This window comes from Mustela nivalis (genome assembly GCF_964662115.1).
Source record: "Mustela nivalis genome assembly, chromosome: 18".
NCBI classification, from domain to species: Eukaryota; Metazoa; Chordata; class Mammalia; order Carnivora; family Mustelidae; genus Mustela; species Mustela nivalis.
Genome location: NC_139037.1, coordinates 52,148,971 through 52,174,825, shown reverse-complemented (window position 1 = coordinate 52,174,825; position 25,855 = coordinate 52,148,971). Strand labels below are relative to the sequence as shown.

Genomic DNA, 25,855 nt, shown 5'->3' with positions numbered 1-25,855 from the left:
CCTGGGTCGTACATGATGTTACTAAACCCCGGTTTTATTTGCCTTTTTGCTGGCATTATTTCTCCTTTAGTATGGAGTTGGACTCTAACTGTTGGATAATCTCTTTTTCAAAGTGTCTAGTAAGTTCTTGTGCCCATTTTTTTCTGTTATGATACCTTTTTCTTGGATCATTGTAGTTCTGTACATATCGTGAGAACGAGTCCTTTGTCTCCTCTCTCACTCTATCTCTATTTCTATCTTGAGCTTGTGATGCAGAGAATTTCTTAATGATATTGTAATCTCATTCTTCATTTCACCCTTCATGGGTAGTTTGTTGTTTCTTTCCCTTGGTCTTAAAAATTTTTTCTTATACCAACACCACAGAGACAGAATCCTACGTGTTTTTCTAAATATATCATTGTGTTAAAAATTTAGTCAGGGGGTGCCTGGGTGGCTTACCTGTTAAGTGTCTGCTTTGGCTCAGGTCATGATCCCAGGGTCCTGGGATGGAGCCCTGCATCGGTCTCTGTGCTCAACGGGAAGCCTACTTCTCCCTCTCACACTCCCCGTGCTTGTGTTCCCTCTCTTGCTATATCTCTCTCTGTCAAGTAAATAAATAAAATCTTTAAAAGATATTTTTAGTCAGAAATATAAATTAAGATGCTCTGTGGTTTCTTTAGTGACTGAGGTTTTATATATTTTTTGTGAATATGGCTAACAAATCAAAATGTATTCTGAAAAAGTTTTATTATGCTTTCTTTTCATTTACCTACACAAATCTTTTTTGTTTTTTTAAGATTTTATTTATTTATTTGACAGAGATCACAAGCAGGTGGGGTCGGGGGTGGCGCAGGGAAGCAGGTTCCCTGCTGAGCAGAGTGCTAAATGTGGGGGGGGGGGGGTTGATCCCAGGACACTGAAACCATGATCTGAGCTCAAGGCAGAGGCTTAACCCACGGAGTCACCCAGGTGCCCCTAGATCATTTTTTTAAAAGATTTTTTTTTTAATTTATTAGAGAGAGGAAGAATTAATATAAGTTCAAGGGAAGGCCAGAGGCAGAGAGACAAGCAGACTCCCCATGGAGCAGGGAGCCCCAGGCCAGGGATCTATCCCAGGACCCTGGATCAGGACCCAGTTTTTAGGCAGAAGCTTAATTGACAGAGCCTTCCAGGCATCCCTACAGAAGTCATTTATTGATATGGATTCCTGTGGCCATGATCTTTTATCAGACTTCTCTGTTGATTTATCTCTGTGTCTGCCTCCTCTAGTGGTGTTAGCAGTCTCCCAGGACCATACACCCAATGTTAGTTTGTAATCTACCCTGCACATGACAAAGATCTTCCATGGGCCTATGTGCTCAGATCAATGAGCACCTATTTCCACATTGTCTGTAATGGAGCCCCACCCACACTGACAGAATTTGGGTGAAAGATTTCTGGAGTGATTTTGGATACACGCATATTTGTTAGGTTGACAGAGTGGCCAGGGATGTGTCTATGGTGGCACAGTGTGCACCTTGGGTATCTTCCAGACTTTCACAAGCGGCCCTATGGCTGATGGTTGGAAGCATCTTAAAGTCAAACCTTCCAGGTACATTGACTTTGTAATCTACCCTGCACATGACTATATATCACTGCCAAGTGAGCAGCAAAAATCATGAAGGAAAATGTTTGGTTACTGTTGTGGATACCTGCACCAAATCATACATTTGTACATGTGCCTTCTACAGTATTGTCACTATTCCTTGAAGTCATATGGTGACTTTGTGGTCTGCAGGAGCATTTCCTTGATTGATGTTTTAGTTATACTTGTCATTCCACTCATATTTGTTTATAAAAAAGCTTGGGAATATAGTGAGTGCATCTGGCTCTCGGGTAGAAGACAGATGAGTTCTTTGTTCAGGAAAACATGTTTATTTCTGTGAAAGGACCAGGTAGATACATTGGATGTTCCTTGAAGATACGGGGGTTTCCTATGCTCAGAGTGTCCAACACAAACCCACCGCATGTGCAGTGTGTCCCTGTTTGAGTTGGGGGTGGGCGGATGGCCAGCGGAATTAGTGTGATGAAGATGTTTATGATGTTTGCTGTGTCATGAGCCATAAGACACTTGGATCTTGACCTGGGAACCTCTTGTCTTCTGCCCGTATTGGAACACTGTTATGGACCAATGGGCTACAGTATAGAATGCATGTCATCTTGGAATTTTTTATTTATTGAGATTATCCGTGGACTTTATTCAAAACAAAATAGATGTTCATAGGTCTGTTTCTGTTTGTTTTGATTATACACATAAGTGAATATGTATGGGATTTGTCTTTGAATATCTGACTTAGTTCACATTGCATAATACCTTCTGGGTCAAACTTCGTTATCACAAATGACAAGACACTATGAAAAAAGGAGCAACAAACACATAAATACAAGGAATAACCTGATTGTTACCAGTGTGAAATGGAGGAGGATGATGGGCAACATGAAGAAATGGGAATGGGAAGCACAGTCTTCCAGTTATGGAATAATGAGTCATGGGGATAACAGAATATAGGGAACTCATTTAATGATATAACAACATTTTATGGTGCCAGATGGTAGCTACTTATGGTGAGCATAGTTGAACCTATTGAGTTGTCAAATCCCCATGTTGTACATGTCATATTGTCTGTCAAGTATACTTTAATAACAGAGAAAGCAAGATATATACTGAGAAGCATTTATGTATATAGGTTAAACTACTGTCTTAAGAAGTTTCAGGTAGGAACACCTGGGTCGCTCAGTGGGTTAAGCCTCTGCCTTCAGCTCAGATCCTGGTGCCAGGGTCCTGGGATTGAGCCCTGCACCAGGCTTCCCTTCTCAGTGGGGAGCCTACTTCTCCCTCTCCCACTGCCCCTGCTTGTTTCCAATCTCTCTGTCAAATAAATAAATACAATCTTTAAAAAAAATAAGAAAGAAAACTAACTTACTCTTCAAAACAAGCCAATCCTAAGTCTTCATAGTAGGATAAAGTCCTAGGAAACCAAATTGATCTGTACCACAGAGGAGATTAAGGTTCCTTGTTTTAGAAGGGAGAGGACAGGGGAAAGAGAAGAGTCCATCAGCAGAGGAAAGAAGTGAAGTGAACTGGAAGACCAAGAAGAGCCTGTGGTCCTCATAGGCTGAGCAACCCAGGGGATACATGGAAAACAGTCATTTCTGTGAGAGCCTCTTCAGTCCATTTCCCTTCAGTGTGCTCTCTCTCATGTCTCACCATTAAAGAGTGTGTAATAATGGCCACAGGTCTCATGAAGGCTTTCTTAAATAAGTGATTGTTTTGGGAAGGCCAAAAAGTACAACCAGATTTTATATCTGTGCTCATTTTAGGCAAAGTCAGTTTTCAGGAGGAAGTCTAAGTTGAAACAAGTGATCTTGTAGGGGTGCCTGGGTGGCTCAGTGGGTTAAGCCGCAGCCTTTGGCTCAGGTCATGATCTCAGGGTCCTGGGATCGAGTCCCGCATTGGGCTCTCTGCTCGGCGGGGAGCCTGCTTCCTTTCCTCTCTCTCTGCCTGCCTCTCTGCCTCCTTGTGATCTCTGTCAAGTAAATAAATAAAATCTTAAAAAAAAAAAAAGAAGTAGATGGCACCTGCATTTCTCATGAAAGAGGGAGCTATTTTGATGAATAGGTTGGCTTGGGTGGTTTGAAGAAGCATAAAGAAAAGGGGTTCTAGAGAAGATTGCCTGGTCAAGTCATGCAGGGGTAGTGTTGGCTTGAATGAAGAGTGAAGGGAGGGAGGGACTTCATGTTCCTCATCTTCTACTGTTTAGGAACCTTTTGAAACTCTTCATTTGTGATTCAGTCCTGGAATTCTGTGGGGAGCATACATTGTCATGGCAGGACATCAGTTGCAAACTTGTGAAATGTAGAAACTCAGACCCCACCCAAATATTCAAATCAGAATATAAATTTTTTTTTAAAGATTTTATTTATTTATTTGACAGACAGAGATCACAAGTAGGCAGACAGGCAGGCAGAGAGAGAGAGAGAGAGAGAGAGGAGGAAGCAGGCTCCCCGCAGAGCAGAGTGCCCGATTCAGGACTTGATCCCAGGACCCTGAGATCATGACCTGAGCCGAAGGCAGTGGCTTAACCCACTGAGCCACCCAGGCGCCCCAGAATATAAATTAAAAAAAAATTTATATACTTGACAGACAGAGATCAAAAGCAGGCAGAGAAGCAGGCAGAGAGAGAGAGGAAAGGAAGCAGGCTCCCTGCTGAGCAGAGAGCCCAACGTGGAGCTCCATCCCAGGACCTTGAGGTCATGACCCGAGCTGAAGGCAGAGGCTTCAACCCACTGAGCCACCCAGGCACCCCCAGAATATAAATTTTAATAAGATCTTCAGTTTCTAGTCATACACTGTTCATTTCCCAGATTATTTTGGGTATGGGTTATCCCATGACATCCATGTAAAGTTAGGGTGGATTTTTATCTTTCTGCAAAAATAACATTGTAATTTTGGTAAAGATTACATTGATCTGTAGATCACATCAAGTTTTATTGTGTTTCAAGTATTCCAGTGAAAGAACTTGGATATGTTTCCAATTATTCCTTTTGATTCCTGCACAGAATTTTATACTTTTCATCATTTCGGCTTTGACCTCTACCATTATGTTAAATTAGAAACATTTTCTTGTGTGTCTGTCATGGGATGGTTGTTGCTCTCAATGTATGATGTCTTTGTTTTGGGAGTTGTTCTTTGTTGTATAGAAACAGACCTAATTTTTATGTTTTGGGTTTGTGTACCATCTTCGGAAGTCCATATAGTTTTTGTTTTTTGTTTTTTTTAAAGATACTATTTATTTATTTGACAGAACCCATGAGAGAGGGGACACAAGCAGGGGATGTGGGATAGGGAGAAGCAGGCTTTCCACTGAGCAGAGAGCCTGATGTGGGGCTCCATCCCAGGACCCTGGAATCATGACCTGAGTTGAAGACAGACACTTAATGACCGAGCCACTGAGTACTCCCCATATCCGTTTCAACCAGATTATAACAATAAGGATTTTCCAGGAGAAGAGATGGTAGTGGGGCCGGAGGATCCTAATTCATCACATATCATGAATACTACTAGGTAACCATCAGATCATCCTAAATGCCCTGGAAATTGGGCTGAAGAGTGATAGGACAAACTCCCCAAGTAAGAGGAGGGAAGAGGCCACATGGAAGATGGCAGATAGTACAGAGACATGGTTTGGGGAGGAGAGGAGTATAGCATTGTGGAGGGCAGGGAGCCCCGGTTGTGCAGTAGGTGTCATGACACAGGAGCACTCGGGATGCTTAAGGAGGTTTCCCCAAAGCCATTGGCTTGGAAAGGGAAAGGGCTGAATTTCATAAGTTCTTGGAACTAGAACATCTTAAAGCCTGGAGTTTAATGGGCAGCAGGTTTGGATGGGATAGAACCAGGAGGGCACTGGGGTGCTCCTAGAGAGAATGCTGGCAAACAACCTAGGGGCTCACAGCATGGTAACAGCCACCTGGAGAACACCTGGGGTGCACAGTGGGGAGAGTATTCAGTAGTCTAGGAGCACATTCCTGAGAGGAAACTTTCAGTGACATGTGGCTCCCAGAACATGGGAGTTGGATGACACCATTTCCCTCTCCCATCCTGTAGCATAAAGCAGAGCCCCACTCAGTGAGGACACTGGCTGGCTGCTTTGTTTGCACCAGGCCCCACCCCCTGTGATCTGAGGGGACTGCCCTTCTCAGTGAGGCTTGTCTCAGGCTCAGCAAGGTCAGCCCCTTCCCAGATCACATCTCCTGAGCAGGGATTCCGCAGGGCCACAGTCCTGGTGGAGTTGACGTCAGGTCTCCTTTCACAAGCAGAGCAGAGCTCACCTAGTTCAAACTGACTACATTCAGGCCAGGGACCAAACACTGCCCATAGCAGGCAAGGAGAACCTCTGCAGATCAGTGGCCTGAAGGATACAGCAGGAGACATCATTGGCTATTCTAATGGACAGAGGACAGTAGAGACTCAGACAAAATGCCAAGATGAAAGAATTTATCCCAAACAAAACCAGCAGGTAAGGCCAGGGCCAGAGAAACAATGGAAATAGATAGTATCAAGCCTGATGGAGAATTCATTCATTCATTCATTCATTTATTCATTTATTATCTATCTGATGGAGAATTTAAGGTAGCAATCATAAGAATACTCAAAGGCTTGAGAAAAGAATAGTGTGAACTTTACCACAGAGATAAGAGTTAAAAAATAATTTGGTGCATGGGTGGCTCACTCCCTTAAGTTCCAGGCTCGGTTTCTGCTCAGGTCTGGATCTCAGGGTCCTGTGATCCAGCCTCGTCAAGCTGTGCACTGAGCATGATGCCTGCATGTGATTCCCTCTCTCTGTAGCTCCCACTAATACTCTTCTGATCCCCCCCTCAAATATATAAATCTTTTTAATAATCAAACAGATGAAAAAAATTCAAACAGATGAACAGTGTAGTAAGCAAGATTAGAAGCAGGCTTGATATAAAGAGTATGCTGGAAAAAGGAGAAAGATAACTTTGTCATATGGAAGGCAAAATAAAGGAAAATAATGAATCTGAACAAAAGAGGGCAAAGATGAATCATGCAACAGAGGATTTGATTTAGGGAACTTAATGACTCCATCAAATATATAGTAATTACGATTCCTAGTTCTTGGGCTTTTCTGTCTTGGGAGAGTACTAGTCCAAATTCAACTTTCTTGCTTATTATTTGGTCTAAGGAGTTTTCCCATTTCTTGGTTCAAAGGCTCCTAATTCAATCTTTATAACTTGTCAATTTTTAGGAATTTTCTGGATTTTTCTTCTAAATTAACCAATTTTTTAGCATATAGTGCTTTACATAGTTAAACCATTGCCAGTTTTATTTCTTTTGTTGTTAAAATGAGCATTACTTTCCATGTTCTGTTAGTGTTAATCTGGTATCTACTTTTTTAATATTGGATTTTTCTTTGTGATTTCATTACCTTACTAAATTTCATCTAAGTTTCTTCCTTTTCTCGTTCTCCTGGTAGAACTTAAGTTGTTTCTTCTAACATTTTCTTAACTCTGCATTGTATAACATAAAAAAAGAAAAATTGAAAATTGAAAGTCTAGTAGGGAGAAACTGGAAGACATAAACAATACAAACAATGAGAAGAAAACAATAAAAAAATTAAAATTAGGAATTTGTAGGAATTTCTATAATGATGTAATCTGTGAACAGAGATAGTTTTACTGTTTCAGTTCAGATTCCTTTACTATATTTTTGGCTGCAAAATTGTTCTGACTAGAGTGTCCGGGACTATACTCAAAGGCAGTGGTGGGGTCACTTCATTACCTTCTGATCATAGAGGAGAAGCTTGTAGAGTGTCCCTATTGAATTGGTTTCAGCTTTTCATACATATGTGGCATTCATTAGGGTGAGGGGTTTCCTTCTCATTTTACTTTGAGTGTTATTAACATGATGTATTGTCCAGTATGCCCATATTTGTATTCTGTCTCTGTCATGTCATTTTTTATCTTTATTTTTTTTAGTGTGGCATCTTCAATTAATGGTTTTCCATATGTTGAAATCCCTTAATTCCAGGACAGTCCCACTTGAGTATCTTGTAAAATGTGAAAATGTACTTTTAATTCAGTTTGCTCTGTTTTATTGTGGATTTTGAGTGCATGTTCCTCACAGATAGTAGTTCATAACCTTCTTGTTGTATCATGTTCTGGCTTGGATAAGCCGGTAATGCTGGTACCACAGAGAGAGTGGTACACTAATTTTCTGATCTTCACTCCTTGGAAATGTTTGAGGAGATTTGAAGTACTGTCTCCTTAAATATCTGTTTGAATATCCAGTGAATTCCCTGGCACATCTTGGGAGTTTTTTTGTTTTTTTTTTTGTTTGTTTGTTTAACTCCTCTTTCATTCTGCTTCATGGTTATAGATCAATTGTGATTTTTTTTTTTTTCTGAACTGTGGAGTCTAAATTGGTTATACCTTTTTTCAAATTTATACTCATCTTTTGGTACGAATTTGTGGACAGTGATATCCATCATCACCTCTTATAATTATTTTTATTTCTAAGGTCAGTGATACTGTGTCTTCATTCACTGTTTCACTTCTTACTTAAGTTGGTCTTAATTATTCTTTTTTTTTTTTTAAAGATTTTATTTATTTATTTGACAGAGAGAGGTCACAAGTAGGCAGAGAGGCAGACAGAGAGAGAGGAGGAAGCAGTCTCCCTCCTGAGCAGAGAGCCCGATGCGGGCTGAGCCGAAGGCAGCCTGGTCTTAATTATTCTTAATTTGGTTCATGGGCTGTCAATGTTGTTGATCTTTTCTGACAAACAACTCTTTGTGTGGTTGATATGTTTCTATTTTTCTGTACTCTATTTGGTTCATTTCAATTTTCTCTTTCAATATCCATCGTTACGCTAATTTTGTGTTCATGTGACCCTCTTACTGATTATTAGACATACAGAAAACTGATTTGTTCTACACCATGACCATACCATAGAATTAACGATTAGACTATGTGCTCAATACATTCTGTGGCATTTTATGTGTCCATGGAGAAATGAAGTCCTGATGATTCCGTGTCAGCCATCTTTCTGACATTGTCTGATTGACTAGATATTTCTATATTAGAAGTCATCAGTATATTCTGAATGTAATAAGTGCAGTGATTTTACTTTTATTTGGTATCTTTCAGCTGTATCTTCACATGACACCCAGAGTTTCCTGCTAAAGCTGAGCATAGAAGATTCTTTCCAAAAAGTATCAATGTCTAGGGGTGCCTGGCTGGCTCAGTGGGTTAAAGCCTCTGCTTTTTACTCAGGTCATGATCTCAGGGTTCTGGGATTGAGCCCCACATAGGGAATCTCTGCTCAACAGGGAGCCTGCTTCCCCCCACCCCCCACCCTGCCTGCCTCACTGCCTACTTGTGATCTCTGTCAAATAAATAAATAAAATCTTTGAAATGCATTGCATAGTCTATGTGTGGACTTAATATATTTTAATTAATAAAACATAAAGATTTTTAATGTGTAACATGGATTTGTAATGAATGACACATTACTCCACTGCCAAGCTGAACCTATCTCATTTTATTGGAGGTGGTAGGGAACTGATGGTATCATCTATTTGGTAATGGAGTAGAATAATATTCCTAGGAATCCTTTCTGTCAGTGGCCTTAAGGTTTAAATAGTGAGTAATTTGGGGTACTTGGGTCGCTCAGTGGGTTGAAGCCTCTGCTTTTGGCCCAGGTCATGATCCCAGGGTCCTGGGATCAAGCCCCGCATCAGGTTCTCTGCTCAGCAGGGAGCCTGCTTCCCTTCCTGCCTCTCTACCTGTGATTTCTGTCTGTCAAATAAATAAAATCTTTTAAAAAAATGAGTGATTTCCCCCCTACTTTATCTATTGTCCTCTTTTCTCTTCTTTGTGCTGACTATGATAATATTATGGATATATTACAGATTTTGTAGAGGTATTGTTGACATTTTAGGTCATGCACTCCATGATACTGCTATTTAGCATTCACTTTGTGTAGCCAGTAGTATGGTAGGGTCCATGAACAGACACCCATCCTTCCACTAGCATGTTTCCCAGACAACACTCTGCAGAATCACAAGGTAATGTAACCTCTGCTACAACAACCCCAATCCAGCCTTGTGAGCAACCATCTCCCTTTTTCCCAAAGCTTTCTCTTCCTGTGTTCCTTAGAGAAGACTACCACAGAGCTGACCTGGACCTGTTTTAGCTTCAGTGGCCTAATCTGGAGTTAATCCTTAGACTCTAAAGCACTGAATTGTGGGCTCTAAAAAGCTGTGTTCCCCACTTCCTATGTGGGGGTGTTCCTTTGATGTGTTTGTGAAGTTAACATGCTCATATGACAGTGCTGGCTGTGGATTTATAAAAATAATTTCTACTTGTTATATTTCCTAGTTACCTCCTGATTTGCAGTTGTATTTTTCCTCATTTTACTTTCCAGCTGCATAGGCATCAGAACCATTCTTTTTTTCTTGAGTTGTGGTGAGAATGTTCTCCAAAGAGTTAATTGAGATTAGAGAGATGGATGGCCACTGGATATTAATTTAGACATTTAGCCCTAGGAGGTGGGATGTGAATCTAAGTAAAATCTGGTGAGAAAGAGGTAAGACCTATTAAACATCAAGAACTCCTTCCAGTGTGAGGAGGGAACTGGAATCAGCTCCCTTTAGTCACTGCAAAGGCACAAGCAGCTGTTGCTTTTCTCATCTGATGAGTACATGTTATAGAAAAAAGAATTGCCAAATATGTGGGTTTCTGAGGAGTAGGGAAGTCCTCCTTCATTCTCATGATTTCATTACATTCCTGTGTGTAACTGAGGACCAGATGGCCTTAGATGACAATGATGACTGTGATCACCAGGCCTGTCTCAGTGGCAATGAATGGAAAGGGAGGTATATTGGATGGTGCAGTCAGTTGGGCATAGCTTTACAACATCAGACGGTAGAGTAGCTCTTGGAGGTGGGGTTTCCTTCTGGACAGTGGGATAGGCAGGATCAGCAAGGCATGTCCTGTGGATGAACCAAGCACTACTCTCTCAGGGATAAAACCCCAGTCAAGATTTGATCCATTGTACATCAGTGACCTTTCAGGGAAGCAGCTGCACTGCTGTGTGGGGCCTTCCTCCCTAGTCAATACCTTGATGAGTATGGGCTCAGGTTCTGGCTCTGTGCATGGTGGTTCTTGGCTAGAGAAGTAGTTCAGCGGTGAGACACAATGAGCATTTCTGCTTCAAACAGTCCAACCCAATTGGTCATTGACTACCGAATGAATAAATAACATTTGGTATGTATGTACAATGCGATATTAGCATGGAAATGAATGAAATCTTGCCACTTGCAACAACGTGAATGGAACTAGAGAGTATATTGCTATGTGAAATAAGCCAGAGAAAGACAAATGCTGTATGATATCACTCATAGGTAGATTTCAACCAACAAAAAAGTGTTGAGTGAGAAAGAAAAAAAGAAAAGGAGAGGCAGTAAAAGAAACAGACTCTTGTAGAGAGCAAGCTGATGGAAGCCAGAGTGGGGGTGGGTAAGCAGATGCATTAAATTATGTACAGACATTAAGGAGTACAATTGTGATGAGCACCAGGTTTTGTATAGGATTGCACTGTTGCTATCGTACTGCTGGAATGCTTTCTTAGTTTCTTGTGTAGTATATAGTCATTCCACAATTCCACACATCATCCAGAGCTCATCAGGACAGGTGCACTCCTTAACCCCTTCCTTGCACCTACCTTCCCTCTGCCCACTTTCTCTCAAATAAATAAAATCTTCAAAATAATTTTTTTTTAAAAGATTTTTATTTATTTATTTGACAGAGAGAAATCACAAGTAGGCAGAGAGGCAGGCAGAGAGAGAGAGGAGGAAGCAGGTTCCCTGCTGAGCAGAGTGCCCGATGCGGGACTCGATCCCAGGACCCTGAGATCATGACCTGAGCCGAAGGCAGCGGCCCAACCACTGAGCCACCCAGGCGCCCCAAAATCTTCAAAATAATTAAAATGAAAGTGTAGCTCATTCTCAGCATGAGTCCTATCCATGTGCTACTTCAATAAACTTACTAAGTTGCACCATAAAACATGGCAAGAATTCTTACCATTGTGAAGGATCCCACAATTTTGTTAATAAACAAAAAGCTATTTGATTGCTATTCCTTCGAAAATCTAGTGCACAAGGCATGAGTTGTGTGTTGTATTTTTATTTTTTTGTTTTTTAACATTTTATTTATTTATTTGACAGAGATCACAACTAGGTGGAGAGGCAGGTGGGGGGTGGGGACAGGCTCCCTGCTGAGCAGAGAGCCCAATGTGGGGCTCCATCCCAGGACCCTGAGATCATGACCTGAGCCAAAGGCAGAGGCTTAACCCACTGAGCCACACAGGTGCCTCAAGGCATGCGGGTTTTTTTGGGTGTTGTTTTGTTTTTTTAAGATTTTATTTATTTATTTGTCAGACAGAGATCACAAGGACGCAGAGAGGCAGGCAGAGAGAGGAAGGGAAACAGGCTCCCCACTGAGCGGAGAACCCAACTACGGGGGCCAGATCCCAGGACCCCGGGATCACGACGGGAGCCGAAGGCAGAGGCCTTAACCCACTGAGCCACCCAGGAGCCCTAAGGCATGAGTTTTGATTGAAAAGTACGGGGCGCCTGGGTGGCTCAGTGGGTTAAGCCGCTGCCTTCGGCTCAGGTCATGATCTCAGGGTCCTGGGATCGAGTCCCGCATCGGGCTCTCTGCTTAGCGGGGAGCCTGCTTCCTCCTCTCTCTCTCTCTGCCTGCCTCTCTGCCTACTTGTAATCTCTCTGCCAAATAAATAAATAAATCTTAAAAAAAAAAAAAAAAAGAAAAGGAACATTAGGGGTGCTTGGGTGGCCCAGTCACTGAGTGTCTGCCTTTGGCTCAGGTCAAAATCCCAGGGTCCTGGGGATTGATGAGGGAGCAGGAGGCTGGCTGAGGACAAAGTAAAAGCTGGCACCTTGCACCCCCTCTTCACCTGCTCCCCTCCATATGTGTAGCATTCCTCAGGCACCCCTGATTGCCATAAAACGATAAATAGTTAACTTGCAGGGATCGCAATCCTGCAGAACAGGAATCTCCCTTGCTCTACAGATGTCCTAGAGACCTAAACAGGGAGGTTAACTTATCAATAGCACAAATTTCCAGAGGCAAATAACTCTGAAGCCCTAATGTCCCCCTCCCACCATAAACTGGAGGAGACTGGAGTAGAAAGGAATGTAAATGATAGCCAGATCATAATGCCCCACCAAGAATTCCCCCATTATCTTGATGTTAATGATGAGGGAGCAGGAGGCTGGCTGAGGACAAAGTAAGAGCTGGTGCCTTGCACCCCCCCCCCCTTCATCCGCTCCCCTCCATAGGTGTAGCATTCCTCAGGCACCCCTGACTGCCATAAAATGATAAATAGTTAACTTGCTGAGATCACAATCCTGCAAGACAGGAGTCTCCCTTGGTTTGCAAATGTCCTTGAGATTACAACAAAGAAGTTACCTTATCAATAGCCCAATTTCCAAAGACACAGAACTCAGTTTCTCAAGCCTAATGTCACCCTCCCCTCCATAAAAAAACCCAAGGAGGTGGAGGTAGAAGGAAAAGTAAATAAAGTTAAATTTCTTCTAAACCTAAATCTCATTAACAAGGATGCTTGATAGCAGGAATGTAACATTCCACCAGACTTCCAATTGTCTTTACTTGATAACAACTAAGCCTTTAATATCCTGATAGTATTCTTTGCCCCAATAGCCCTTCTCAACACCCCTTTGTCCTCACCTACCCAACTCCTGTGTATATAACCAACCACTCCTAACAACCCGGGGCAGCAGCTCTTCCTGCCCACCGGTCCTGTCCCCATGCTTTAATAAACCACCATTTTGCACCAATGACGTCTTAAGAATTCTTTCTTTAGTCATCGGCTCCGAACCTCCTCACCCCACCGAACCTGACTTAGGTTCTGGGACTTCATCATTAGTGCCTGACCTAAAGAGGACATTGATCAAGCCATAAGGGCAAAGACACCCCCCCCCCCGCACCTTGTAGGCCCTCCCTAACATGTGAGAACTCTGTTGAAACCTCCCATCCCTTCACCACCTCCCCCCAACCGTGGGGTATATAACATGCCTACTCTCACAACCCGGGGCAGCAGCTCTTCCTGCCCATGGGTCCTGTCCCCGTGCTTTAATAAACCACCATTTTGCACCAACGATGTCTTAAGAATTCTTTATTAGCTGTCGGCTCCGAACCTCCTCACCCCATCGAACCTGACTTAGGTTCTGGGACTTCATCAGGGATGAACCCCACATTGGGTTCCCTGCTAGGCAGGAAGCCTGCTTCTCCCTCTCCCACACTCCCTGCTTGTGTTCCCTCTCTCTGTGTCAAATAAATGCATAAAATCATAAAAGAAAAAAGAAAAGAAAAGGAATATTAGCTTCATTCAGGAGGCCAGCCAGTTGGAAAAAGACAGACACATGTCCAAAAAGCAACTCCAAGGACTCCTACAGGCCTGCAGATTTTAAAGGGAAGTTGAGTGCAGTGAATAAGTAGGAGGGGAGCAGGGCGGTCTGTAACACTTCTGGATAGGCTGCAGACTCACTGGTGCCTTCTACTGACATTATGGATGTGCCTGGAGGCTGTGTGTGTGTGGCCTGGTGGAGGTTCTGCAATAAGGTTTGGTAACCAGTCTTTGTAGGAAACAATACATCATCTATAGGTTTACAAAGAAGAGTCTAGTTCATCACTCACACAGGATAAAGGTGCACGCTGAAAATTTCAGTCTACTCAGTTGGCCAGAGGGGTCAATGCTCGGCTTCTCTATAAGTTAAAAAAATGTCCTATAGGTTTATTCCATGGCTACAAATGGAAATTCTTTCCTTCTATTGTGAGCAGGAAATTATTCCCTTCTGTTGATGAGCAGAAGGCAAACTGGGAGCAAAGCACATGCTGATCCCCCTGTAACCCCTCTTACCCCCACTCCCAGGTGGGATAGTGATATTCCTCAGGCACTCCTGACTGCCCTAAAGCTAAGGAAAGGAAAAACAAATGGCTAATTTAACACAGATTACAGTCGGCCAGACCCCTGAGTTTCCTTCAGATTACAAATATCTTAGTGATTTACAAGAAAAAGCATTCTTATCCATAACTTTCAGAGAGAAACGCCCAACTCTCTTAATGTTAATGCTTTACTAGATGGAAAGACAACCTTAACTTGACAATGGCAGAGCTTAGAGTATTTTGTAGGTCCTCTTTAGCATATGAAAGTTCTTTTGAAAACCTACCTTCCTTTCCCTTATCTCAACTCCAAGTGCTTGGGCTCCTTTTGCCTTTAGGGGGAGGGTTAATAAGACCATCTTTTTTCACCAAAAACCTTTCAAGAATTCTTGCCCATAGGCTCCAGACCTCACCCCACCAATTCTCACCTACATTCCAAAACTGGATCAAAACCAGTTCCCGATTGAATTAAAGCCCAACTGGTGACTATTTCCAAGGAAAGTTGACTGTAAAGACTACATGTGTTTGAATGTCTCTTAGATCATGGTGGATTTCTGTCTTTACTGTATTCTGTTTATGTCCTCTACTAACTACTTAAATTACAAAATTGGGTAATTTCCCATTGTAAAAATTTTCTAGTGTTTTCCATGGATTAAAAATCACAGGGCGTGGGGCGCCTGGGTAGCTCAGCGGGTTAAAGCCTCTGCCTTTGGCTCAGGTCATGATACCAGGATCCTGGGATTGAGCCCCTCATGGAGCTCTCTGCTCCACAGGGAGTCTGCTTCCTCCTCTCTCTCTGCCTGCCTCTCTGCCTACTTGTGATTTCTGTCTGTCAAATAAATAAATAAAATCTTTAAAAAAAAATCACAGGGCGGGTTGCCTGGGTGGCTCAGTGCTTAAAGCCTTTGCCTTTGGCTCAGGTCATGATTCCAGGGTCCTGGGATGGAGCCTCACATCGGGCTCTCTGCTCAGCAGGGAGCCTGCCTCCTTCTCCATTCTCTTTCTGCCTGCTTCTCTGCCTACTTGTGGTCTGTCTGTCAAATAAATAAAAATCTTAAAAAAAAATCACAGGGCAATAATGCAGCCTTTGGGGCATGAGCGGCAAGGCATGGTATTTCCATCCATTCAGCTGGTGTCCACTCACCAGGCACCCATCTGTATAGCCTAGGATGTGATGGTGTAGGGCAGAGACACCTGTATCCCTCCAACCTAGACTTTTATGACTGGAATGACTCTGTGGTAAGGCAGAATGGTAATCAATTGAGATTTTTGTTTGAGGGACACCTTGCATTGCTTTTGACACGTGGACGCTCTGACATATCCTGTGTGGGACACCACCTGGGAGTCAGGGGATTTTGTTAAGGGGCCTTCTCTACTTTTCTAGGAGCATGGTGCTAGTCCCTAAGGACTCTCCCATGGGATACTTTTAAGCCACTGGAAACCATGTGGGTTGCAAAATTTAAGAAAGGTACGCATGGCCTTAGTAGGATTTATCAGTTAGATCTCTTTGCAGGAAACTTGGAAAATAGATTAAGTACCCTGGCCCATCCCAGGCTTTCAGGGATCTAAACCAGGACAGGAACCTAAAGGCCTCTTGCATAACATGTTTGGTCATAAGCAGAACAGTAAACTCCCCCTGACCTACTGGATGGTAATTCTCTAAGTAGGCCACCTCCAAATAAACCCAGGTTATGGGAGGAAAGGGGCCATCATGGATGAAGGGGACTCTGACTCTCTCTCTCACTGTTCCTCCTCCTAATAGATATGGGGGCTTCTTCCTCACTCATGGCCCATTTTAATGGCTCTGACTGGAGCCAGCTGTGGTTAGTCTCCCTCAGGATGGAATATCTTAATGGCATTCCCAAACAGCTGCTGAAATGCCCTTTGTTTTGGGTAAATTCCCTGTCATCTCTGGCCTGTCATGGACTGCCTAATTCCCCTTGTTGGTGGAAAACACACAGTGCTTGAATCTCTGGCCAAGTGGATGATCTTGAGAACTGGAAACCCTCTGTTTGCTTTCTGGGAGCACTTCCTCTCATCCTCCTCCCATTTCTGCACCACCTTGGGTGGGGCCTGAATTACTGGCTCCTCTACTGGCCTCCCTGCCTCCAGCACCATTGGCTCCTCCTCCTCCTCCTAGTGAGGAGCAGAGAAGACCACCCCAGGGACTCGGCACTGCGCGGTTCAGATTTCCCCATCAATGTTCCAGGTAAAAATCAGCAATGGGGAGGTACTTTGTTGGTTTAATTAAGGTAGACATGTCTTTAAGATTATTGGCATTAAATGTGAAACTTTTATCCTATTGGGTTTTGCTGAAGGTCAAATAAGCTCATGCTATATATACTTTTGCAGTTTGGTAGCAAAAGGATGACTTGAAATGATGGTTAACCTTTTCTGTCTCAAAGTTTTCACCGGCCATTGTTAAGAAAGCTTTCAGTATTCAGTAACCTGAAACTTTTAAAGTTTTGCTTGGATGATAAATGGGATTGAATTCATTGGACATCTATCTAGTTGATTTCAAAGGAGATAAAATACTAAAGCATTGAGTACTGAATGTAGGTCTGTGCTTTTGACTTTTTCTTGCTTTTAAAGACTTACTTCACACAAACAGAAATGGCAAGAGAGGGAGCACAAGTGGGGTGGGGATTGGGAGAGTTCGAGAGGGAGAGGCAGGCATCCCAGCAAGTAGGTAGCCCAATTTGGAGTTCCATCCCAGGACCCTTGGATCACAACCAGAGCCAAAGGCAGACTCTTTATTAAAGACAGCCACCCAGGTGCCCCTGTGCTTTTGACTTCTTACTGCAAAGGAACAAAGAATATTTGAATCTGTCAGTAAACATTCTTTGTACTTAACTGATTAATAAGTTTGCCATCCAAAGAGTTCTGGTGTAACAGTTCACTGTTGATTACTACTTAGTCTTTGCTGGAGACTAAGGTGGTTTTTTTTTTTTTAAGATTTTATTTATTTAGGGACGCCTGGGTGGCTCAGTTGGTTAAGCAGCTGCCTTCGGCTCAGGTCATGATCCCAGCGTCCTGGGATCGAGTCCCACATCGGGCTCCTTGCCCCGCAGGGAGCCTGCTTCTCCCTCTGACTCTGCCTTCCACTGTGTCTGCCTGTGCTCGCTCTCGCTCGCTCTCTCTCTGACAAATAAATAAATAAAATCTTTAAAAAAAAAAAAAAAAAAAAAAAAAAAAAAAAAAAAGATTTTATTTATTTATTTGACAGAGATCACAAGTAGGTACAGAGGCAGGCAGAGAGAGAGAGGAGGAAGGAGGCTCCCTGGCGAGCAGAGAGCCCGATGTGGGACTCAATCCTAGGACCCAGAGATCATGACCTGAGCCGAAGGCAGCAGCTTAACCCACTGAGCCACCCAGGTGCCCGAGACTAAGGTTTTGAAGAGTTAAATGCTGCTACATGTAATTAAGACTGATAGAAATAAGAAAAGCAACTCTATGTACAAGGGAGACAAGGAATGGGAATACATTTTTCTTGAAGGTAAAAGAAGGTACTTTTGTCCTTTTCAAAAAATATTTTATTTACTTAATTTGACAGAGAGATCACAAGTAGGCAGAGAAGCAGGCAGGGGGAGAGGGGGAAAGCAGGCTCCCTGAGCAGGCAGCCTGATGCAAGAGTCAATCCCAGGACTCTGAGACAATGTCCTGAGCCAAAGGCAGAGGCTTAACCTACTGAGCCACCTAGGCACCCTGGTACTTTTGTCCTAAGTGAGACTGGTTCTTTGGAGAAAAGGGGCCTGGGAAAAATCTGAATGCAAAGGAAAATTGTAGAAGGTTTTGAAGGGAAATCTTTGGAAAGGAATTTTAGGTGTGGTCAGAACAGACTAACACTGAAATGCATGGATTTTATAATGCATTAGTAAAGATTAACAGTGTGTTTTCCTTCTGTTTAAAAGTCAAAAATTTCTTTAATTGTTGGTCTGTTTTTTTTTTTAAAGATTTTATTTATTTCTTTGACAGAAATCACCAGTAGGTAGAGAGGCAGACAGTGGGAGAGGGGGAAGCATGCTCCCTGCTGAGCAGCGTGCTCAACTTGGGGCTTAATCCCCGGACCCCTGGATCATGACCTGAGCCAAAGGCAGAGGCTTTGAGCCACCCAGGCCCCCAGCCACCCTGTTGTTCTGCTCTTGACTAGAAAATGTGAACAGTTGTTTTTCTCTTTCCCTGCCTGGAAAAACAATTTTCTCTGTTTTACCTTTATCAGGGCTTTAAGAATTCCTAATCCTATTTAGTCCAGGGCTTGAAAACTTTCTAAGGTTTTACAAACTCTTCCAAGATTTAAATCCTAAACGAAGTCTTGTTGACTAACTAGGCTTGTTTGTTTGGTGTGTTATCTCTGTTTATAAGGTCATTATCACTTGATACTCTGATTATTGAAGTGTTCTGTGTCACAGAAGGGATGATTTCCTTGTTAATTATCATAATGAACTCTTACCAAATCATTAACAGTGTCCATTTATGAGTTCTTGTGCTTTCTAATTGTGTTATCTTGAAAAATAAATTTCATCTGCAAGGAGGTTCATAAAAAGGACTTTTAGGAAAAATACAGGTATTCAATATCTGTAAGGTCACAACTGAAATGGGTAAGAATTTCCAGAACTAACTAAAAAAACTGCATTCAAATTAAACAAGAATTAGTAACATGGGACTACATGAACTAAGAAGATAATGATAGTTTTGTGCCTCTTGACACATCACTGGTTCTCTAAAGTTTGCTCTTCCAGATTAAGGAAGCTTTCTCTTACGATATCTGTGATTTAAAAAGAATGCAGTGAAGTATTGACTTGTGAACAAAAGGAAGCATTTAACTTTTCTCTCCACTGGAACCCTTTGATACTCAAAAAGTCTCAGTAAGTATTCTTTCTACCAATGCACTCACAGTCATTTGCTTAAGTTCAATAGAATGTTCTCCTAAGGGGAAACCACTGGAAACACTGGTTATTTTACCAAGGCTTCGATTGGAGTGTCTTATTTGTGAGACATGTATGGACTCAGGTAGGACTGAATGGTTCTAAAGAACCGAGGTTGACTTACAAACCCTGGAGCCCTAAAGCCCCTTGGAAATGTTGGCCTGATTCCTTGCTTTCAGATTTTCCAGAAGCCTCACCAGGATAGATATTGTCACTTCCTGGCCGGTATAGGAACCTCAGGGTGTATTGGGGAGCTTGTGAAGAGGGATCTGCCCACATCTACAGGGCCTACAGGCATGTCTGATGGCAAATACTTGACTTCTGGTCTGGAAAGGCTACTAGTAGTTCACCCTAGAAATTCCTTCTAAGAAGTTACAGCAAAGTAGATTCTAGAAGAACTTTATGATGAGTCATTATTCTTGCTGAACTTATGTAGGCCAAGTTTGTGATTATTTAAGGGTAGAAACTGTTCTGGGGGGGTGGGGAATAATGTCGGTAACAAAGGCAGAAGAAAATTTATTGCACCTCCTTAAAATCAACAGCCCACTGACAAGTCCTTGAAACAGGCAGAGTGACCTTCCTCCAGGGACTCAACTCCCAGCTTAATATTTTACCAAGGGCAATAGATAATTTTAGCCCAATCCCAGGATCCTGTAAGTCTCCTTTAACATATAAAAATTCCTTTGGAAGCTTGTTATATCTGCCCCACAAAATACCTGTTTGCCATCATCTTCCAAGCTTATGGCCCACAGATATAAATCTGTTAGGTCTCATGACTGAGATTTTACTAAGCAGTAAGAAAGAAGCTTTCCTAACAATAGCTAGTTCTCTCAAGGTGTTGGAAACCTTGTTTCCAAAATACCTGGGAGGCTTAAACTATCCAAAACCACCTTGCCACTTGAAAGTATATAATGAGCCACTTCTCATGACCCCAGGGCAGCAGAATTCTTTCTTGGCCATAGTTTTTGAGCCCTAATGTCTTTTCTACAGAGAGATGATACCAGACATTAACTTTGAAGATCATAGAAAGTTGCCCCAACGGATTGGCAAACCATTGTTGACATGCATTTCGTCTTTCCTCGAATATATGTCCCCTGTTTGAAATTCTACATCCTTCTTCCTCAACCTGTCACAGTGGCAGCTCCAGTCACCTGTCTCTGAGCCTCATGTTTTTCAATTTCCCATAATTAAGATTTCTTTTTTTTAGTTTCCTTAAACTGTCTTATATCATTTTAATTAACAGGCCAAAGAACTCAGAATGGAGCAAGAAAAACAACTTTTTCTCTCCTAAATTCACTTCTGCTGAATGACCTGATTTCTGTGCTTCAGACCCCAGATCTAACGTGAACACGGAGCTGGGGATCAAGAGGAACAGCAGCTTCTTCACTTCGCTGGCAGAGGAAGCCTCAGCAGGTCGGGCCGGCAAACCTGCACCAGAGGAAGGGGCTGGGGTTTGTAGGGTAATAGAGAATGTCACCAGTTTCCACAGGAATTTTGTTTACACTTCCCGCCCTGTTTACCATGTTGTCAGGGCAGAACCAGGTTCCTGAAACAAAGAAGGGCTGAGAAGGGGTGAGGGGAGGTTTGGAGGGGAGAGGTAAAGTGTCATTTAGTTTGAACTGGAGTCTCCCTGAAGCATTAATGCAGCCATTTTCATTTCTGTTCAGCTTGATGCTTTGAAGTGGTTTCCATTTCAGTCACCAGGACAGCTGTAGGAAGACCACTTCATATGTTCCAGTGAGAAACTTTTCAGTATTTTTTAGAATGGGTAAAATAACAAAAAAGGCTAAAAGATGAGATTTCATGGAGAATGTTGAGGAATCCGAATTCTCCTATATTGCTGATGGTATGGTAAAAGTACATTCAGTTTGGAATACTGTTTTGGAGTTACATATGAAAAGAAATATTTACCTAACGAAGGGGAGCATTTTGTCCCCCTAAAATACGTCTCTGATCTAAGGATTATATTAGGCTGGTATTTTAAAAGAAGGGTAAAGGAAAAGCTCTGAAACCAGAATGTTTCCCTTTGTGAGACTTTGCATTGATAAGGGAAAACATCATTTGTAAGGGTGCCTCCCTGTGTGTGGCAGAAAGAGGGAGGAGGTGTCACCAGACTGATCATTGGAAAGCCATGGAGCTAAATGTGGTCACAACCACAGCCTTGGTTTCCCTGCTTTGTGTGCTCTCCTTCCCAGCTGCTGTTGAGCATCACTATGGAGGCTGAGAAAAACAAGACCGTACCCACTCGAGTCTAGCCGTGAGGTTAGTACAGCCATCTTGACAAAGCAAAAGCTGGCACCTTGCACTCCCTCTCCACTCACTCTCTTCCTCTTGATCATATGTGTGAACAAATAGTTAACTTGCAGAAATCACAATCCTGCAAGACCAGAGTCTTCCTCGGTTTACAAATATCCTAGAGATTTACAACAAAGAAAGTTAAGTTTCTTCTAAACCTAAATCTCATTAACAGGGACTCTTGATAGGAGGAATGTGACATCCACCAGGAAACTCCCAGTTGTCTTCAAGTTAGTGCCTCAGAGGGAAAAACCGCCTTGGCTTGATAATAACCAGGCCTCCAATATCCCGACTGTCTTCTTTACCCTGATAGCCCTTCTGAACACCCCCTTTGTCCTCACCAACCGCCCAGTCCACCCCTACTCTGCCTTTAAAAACTCTGACTGTAAACTGGTTCAGGGTCCAAGTCCCTACTTGGCTGTGTCTGGTATACTTGGGCCCAAGCTTAAGCATGTCAAATAAACCCTCGTGCCGATTGCATTGGTGTCTTTGGTGGTGTCTCAGATGTGAAAACTCAGGCATAACAATCACTTGTGCAGTTTCAAGAAGGATCTTAGCTGCTGCCCCTCCCCCTCAGAGTCTGTCCATCCATTTGGTGGAAACAACAGTGTAGTGTTACTTAAGGGCGGCAGGAGATCCTCAGTGAGGCAGGGGTATGGGGTTATTTCCTTATATTTTTAATTTTTATTCTGAGAGTGGAGAGCCGCTTTGGTCCACTGGGAGTTAACCAGGTCTCTGCTTTGGGAGTCTGGGAGGGTCAGGCCCATGCAGCGCCCTGGGCAATCCCGAGGAGGGGAGGCCCCCTGAAAGCTGAGAAGGAAAATCCAAAGATTAGTCTCACGGTAGGAGCTCATTTGAATAGCTCCTGACACAAAGGACTAGGAATTTGGGCTATTTCTGCATTTCAGTGTCCTGCCTTCAGGGAAGCAGTTTTGATAAGAGAAATCCGTTTTCTCAGGCAGCTGACTCATCCAGCAGAGAATCCCAGTTCCGGCCCTGAGCCCATTCCGGGTTTTCCCCCCTGTCCTGCCGGCCGTGACCACAAGAATGGCACAGATGCGGAAGTAAAAGTGCTTAAACTTCCCTCTTTGTCTGTCCTGGGCTCAGACCCTGGGAGAACGGTCACAATCCTCTGAGCCCGCTGGTGTTAAATAATCTCCAATCCTCAAGGTCTCCCAGTGCTGCACAGTTCCTCGGCCAGCATCCAGCCCAGCATCCAGCCCGGTCCTAGAACAGTTTCCAGGTGCACAGGCTCTGTTAGTGGCCTTAAGGGCATTTTCTCCTGATGCTGCTGTGATCTCTCCGCAGATACCTTGTGGGAAAGAAATCCAGAGGACGAAGGGAAAGGAGAAATGGCCAGTTCTCAGGTAAGCCTGGTATCCAGGAGAGGCCATGTCAGGTTTTCCTCCTGAAATTCCTCGCTTTTAGAAATTGCAAATGTTGGCTTCTGTAGTTCTGATGTTTCTCCCTTCTGTTTTCACCTGATTTGAAGATCTTATCAGAAGTGATTTTCAAGGCCAGGTCTACAGAGCCCTTCTCTGTATCCCAGAGCCTTCTCCCATGTCTCCAACCTGCCTTACAATAGGACAGCAGCAACTGTCACTGGGAGTTAAAGTCCTGGAAGCACTGAAAGTAGTTTCTGAGTGATAGACGTGCGTGGGGGTGTGGGTGGGGGGCTTCAGTCTGAGATTGCTGCTGCTGCTGAGGTCTGGTCCAGGGCGGTCAGTGAGAGAAAACCTTTCTCCTTTAGGTCCCTTGTGCTTGCTTTTCTCAGCGCTATGTAGCCCAGGGGTCAGGAAATTGAGAAATAAACTCGATGGAATTGTGTCCAGAATAACTCTAGATGTTCTCTGAGTGAAAGTATGGGAAGGGGGAGTTTTTCAGACTTGCTCTTTAGAATGTGAAGTAGGTATTTTATGTAAAATACACTAGAGGGGAACCTGGGGGCTCAGTCAGTTAAACCTCAAGACTGTTGATTTCCCCTTTGACCTTGATCTCAGGGTCCCGGGATGAGCTCGCTCTTTGGTTGCAGGCTTAGCTGGGAATCGGCTTGAGAGCCTCTTCCTCTCCCTGGCCCTTGCACTAAAGTGTAAATGAATCTAATTAAGATTATGCTGCCTCGGAGGAGAAATGGAGGCTCCATTGTCTAAACGTGGTGTCTCTGCCAGTCAGGCGGTGGGGGGGGGGCCCCGGGTCCATGATTGGGTGGAGGAAGTCACATGGCCTTGAAGAGTTCACCTGAGGCAGAAGCGCTCTTTGCAGTTCACAAAATATCCTGCGGGAGGCAGGTGGCAGAGGAGAGAGAGGCTCTGTATAAGTAGCAGTGGATGTAGTGGGGGCTAATTTTAGTGAGGGAAGGTGAGGAGTTAGGGGGCTCAGGGAAGTTTTCCTCTTCAGGGCAGTGCCCCTCGTTGTCAGTAGTTCATTGGTTAGTTCAGGCCTGTGGCTCCTTTGAGGTGAGGCCCTGATGGACCTGTCTGGGTTTAGCAGGGGGGTTTCTGGGGGCCATTCTCCATGCCTTTGCTCAAGCCCGCTTGCCTCAAAGCAGCCCCTACAGAGACTGTAGGTGATTGAACTGTATATATATCATTTGTTTTCATGAGATTGGTATTCTGAATTCCTGTTTTCAGACCACACACACACACACACAAAACTAGTGATGGTGTGTCCTTGGGTATGCCTTGGTACTGAGATTACTTTTCTTTACCTCTTCTCCCCAAATGCATGTTGGCCATATTCCTCCATGCATGTCCCCACTGATACAGATCTGCAGGATCTTCTGTCCAAGGTTTCACTCAACAGTGATCTCATCATCACACCAGCTGGGCCCTCAAGGTCCTGGGAACCTTGCTTTCAGCTTCCTTCATGATGACTGCACTCCTGAGCCACTCACCATTTTAGTGCAGACTGAGTTCCTGCTCACACCCCAGTGCAATGCCTCTGACCCGTGGGGCCTGTGCCTGTGCATCATCAGGAAGACCACAGCTTTGACACCAAAGACATCTCAGGAATTGTTTCTTCATCATTCACTCCTGCACCCCAATATTTCACATCAGAAATAACTCATAATTCCTTCTGGAACATTGGTTCTTCTCCTGCTTCCCAACAGTGTGCACTGGACAAGGAGCGCTCTCACCTGTCTGTAGTTGGTAGGGTTGACTTCTGGGAATAGAGGTGGTCAATCAGTACTGCCCTCTGTCTCATGGGTTTTTCTTTTATTCCACACTCATGTCCTGGAGTGGAGAAAGTCAGGTCTTGGGTTTAGCTGGTGACATTAACTCCCACTTCCATGTTAGGAACCTTCGTGAAGTGTGTCAGTGGCCACTTGGTGACTGTGGTATTTATTGCAGGGACAGCTGACCTTCATGGATGTGGTCATAGAACTCTCTCAGGAGGAGTGGGGATGCCTGACCCACACTCAGCGGCAACTCTACAGGGATGTGATGTTGGAGAACTATGGACACCTCTGCTTCTTGGGTGAGGGAGACTCCTTCCAGATTCCCTGAACCACACTCTGAGTTTTCTCCTTCCTGTGAAGGGGAGGAAGGGAGGGGTTTGTACATGTAGAGAAAAGTCACCATCATGTGTCCTTATCATCTTTAGCTTCTCAAGGTAATACCCCACTTCTGTACAAGAGTTTCAATTCTAAACACTTAGTGGCAGAGAATGGTGCTGCTCACATGTTAAACTGAAATTTCCCTTTCTTGCTATGTCTATTGCTTGAAAGTGGAGGTCAGGATGTGAACATTGGAAATGCCTCCTCTGTGTTCTAAAGGGACTGTTGGGCAACAGCTTTTGGAAACCATTTTCTAGAATTGTACAGTATCCTCTCTTCTGTGCTGAACACAATCCAGATGGAAGGTTAGAATCTCTGGCAATACTCATTTTCCTTTTTCCTCGTAAACAGGTCTCACTGTGTCAAAGCCAAACCTGATCACTTTTTTGGAGCAAGAGAAGCAGCTCTGGAATGTGAAGAGAAAGGAGACCGGAGGCTTCCATCCAGGTAGGTGGGAATGAATGAGGCAGATGACAGAGGGGAGGTCCAAGTCTGAAGGAGGAACATAGACCTTAAGCTGTGGTTCCACTAGCTGTCCTTGAATGAAAATCAGCTG

The 25,855-nt window shown here is 43.5% G+C and overlaps 1 protein-coding gene across 1 annotated transcript in view; it reads left to right on the top strand.

Moving 5' to 3' along the window:
- LOC309852742 (uncharacterized protein) overlaps window positions 1–25,855 on the top strand; it is a 91,586-nt gene that overhangs the window by 39,423 nt on the left and 26,308 nt on the right. The window contains exons 4-7 of the mRNA XM_082709942.1: window positions 20,778–20,861; window positions 23,052–23,110; window positions 25,094–25,220; window positions 25,651–25,746. Of these exons, the coding sequence (XP_082566068.1) occupies window positions 20,778–20,861; window positions 23,052–23,110; window positions 25,094–25,220; window positions 25,651–25,746 (366 nt within the window). The remainder of the gene's footprint in view (window positions 1–20,777; window positions 20,862–23,051; window positions 23,111–25,093; window positions 25,221–25,650; window positions 25,747–25,855) is intronic.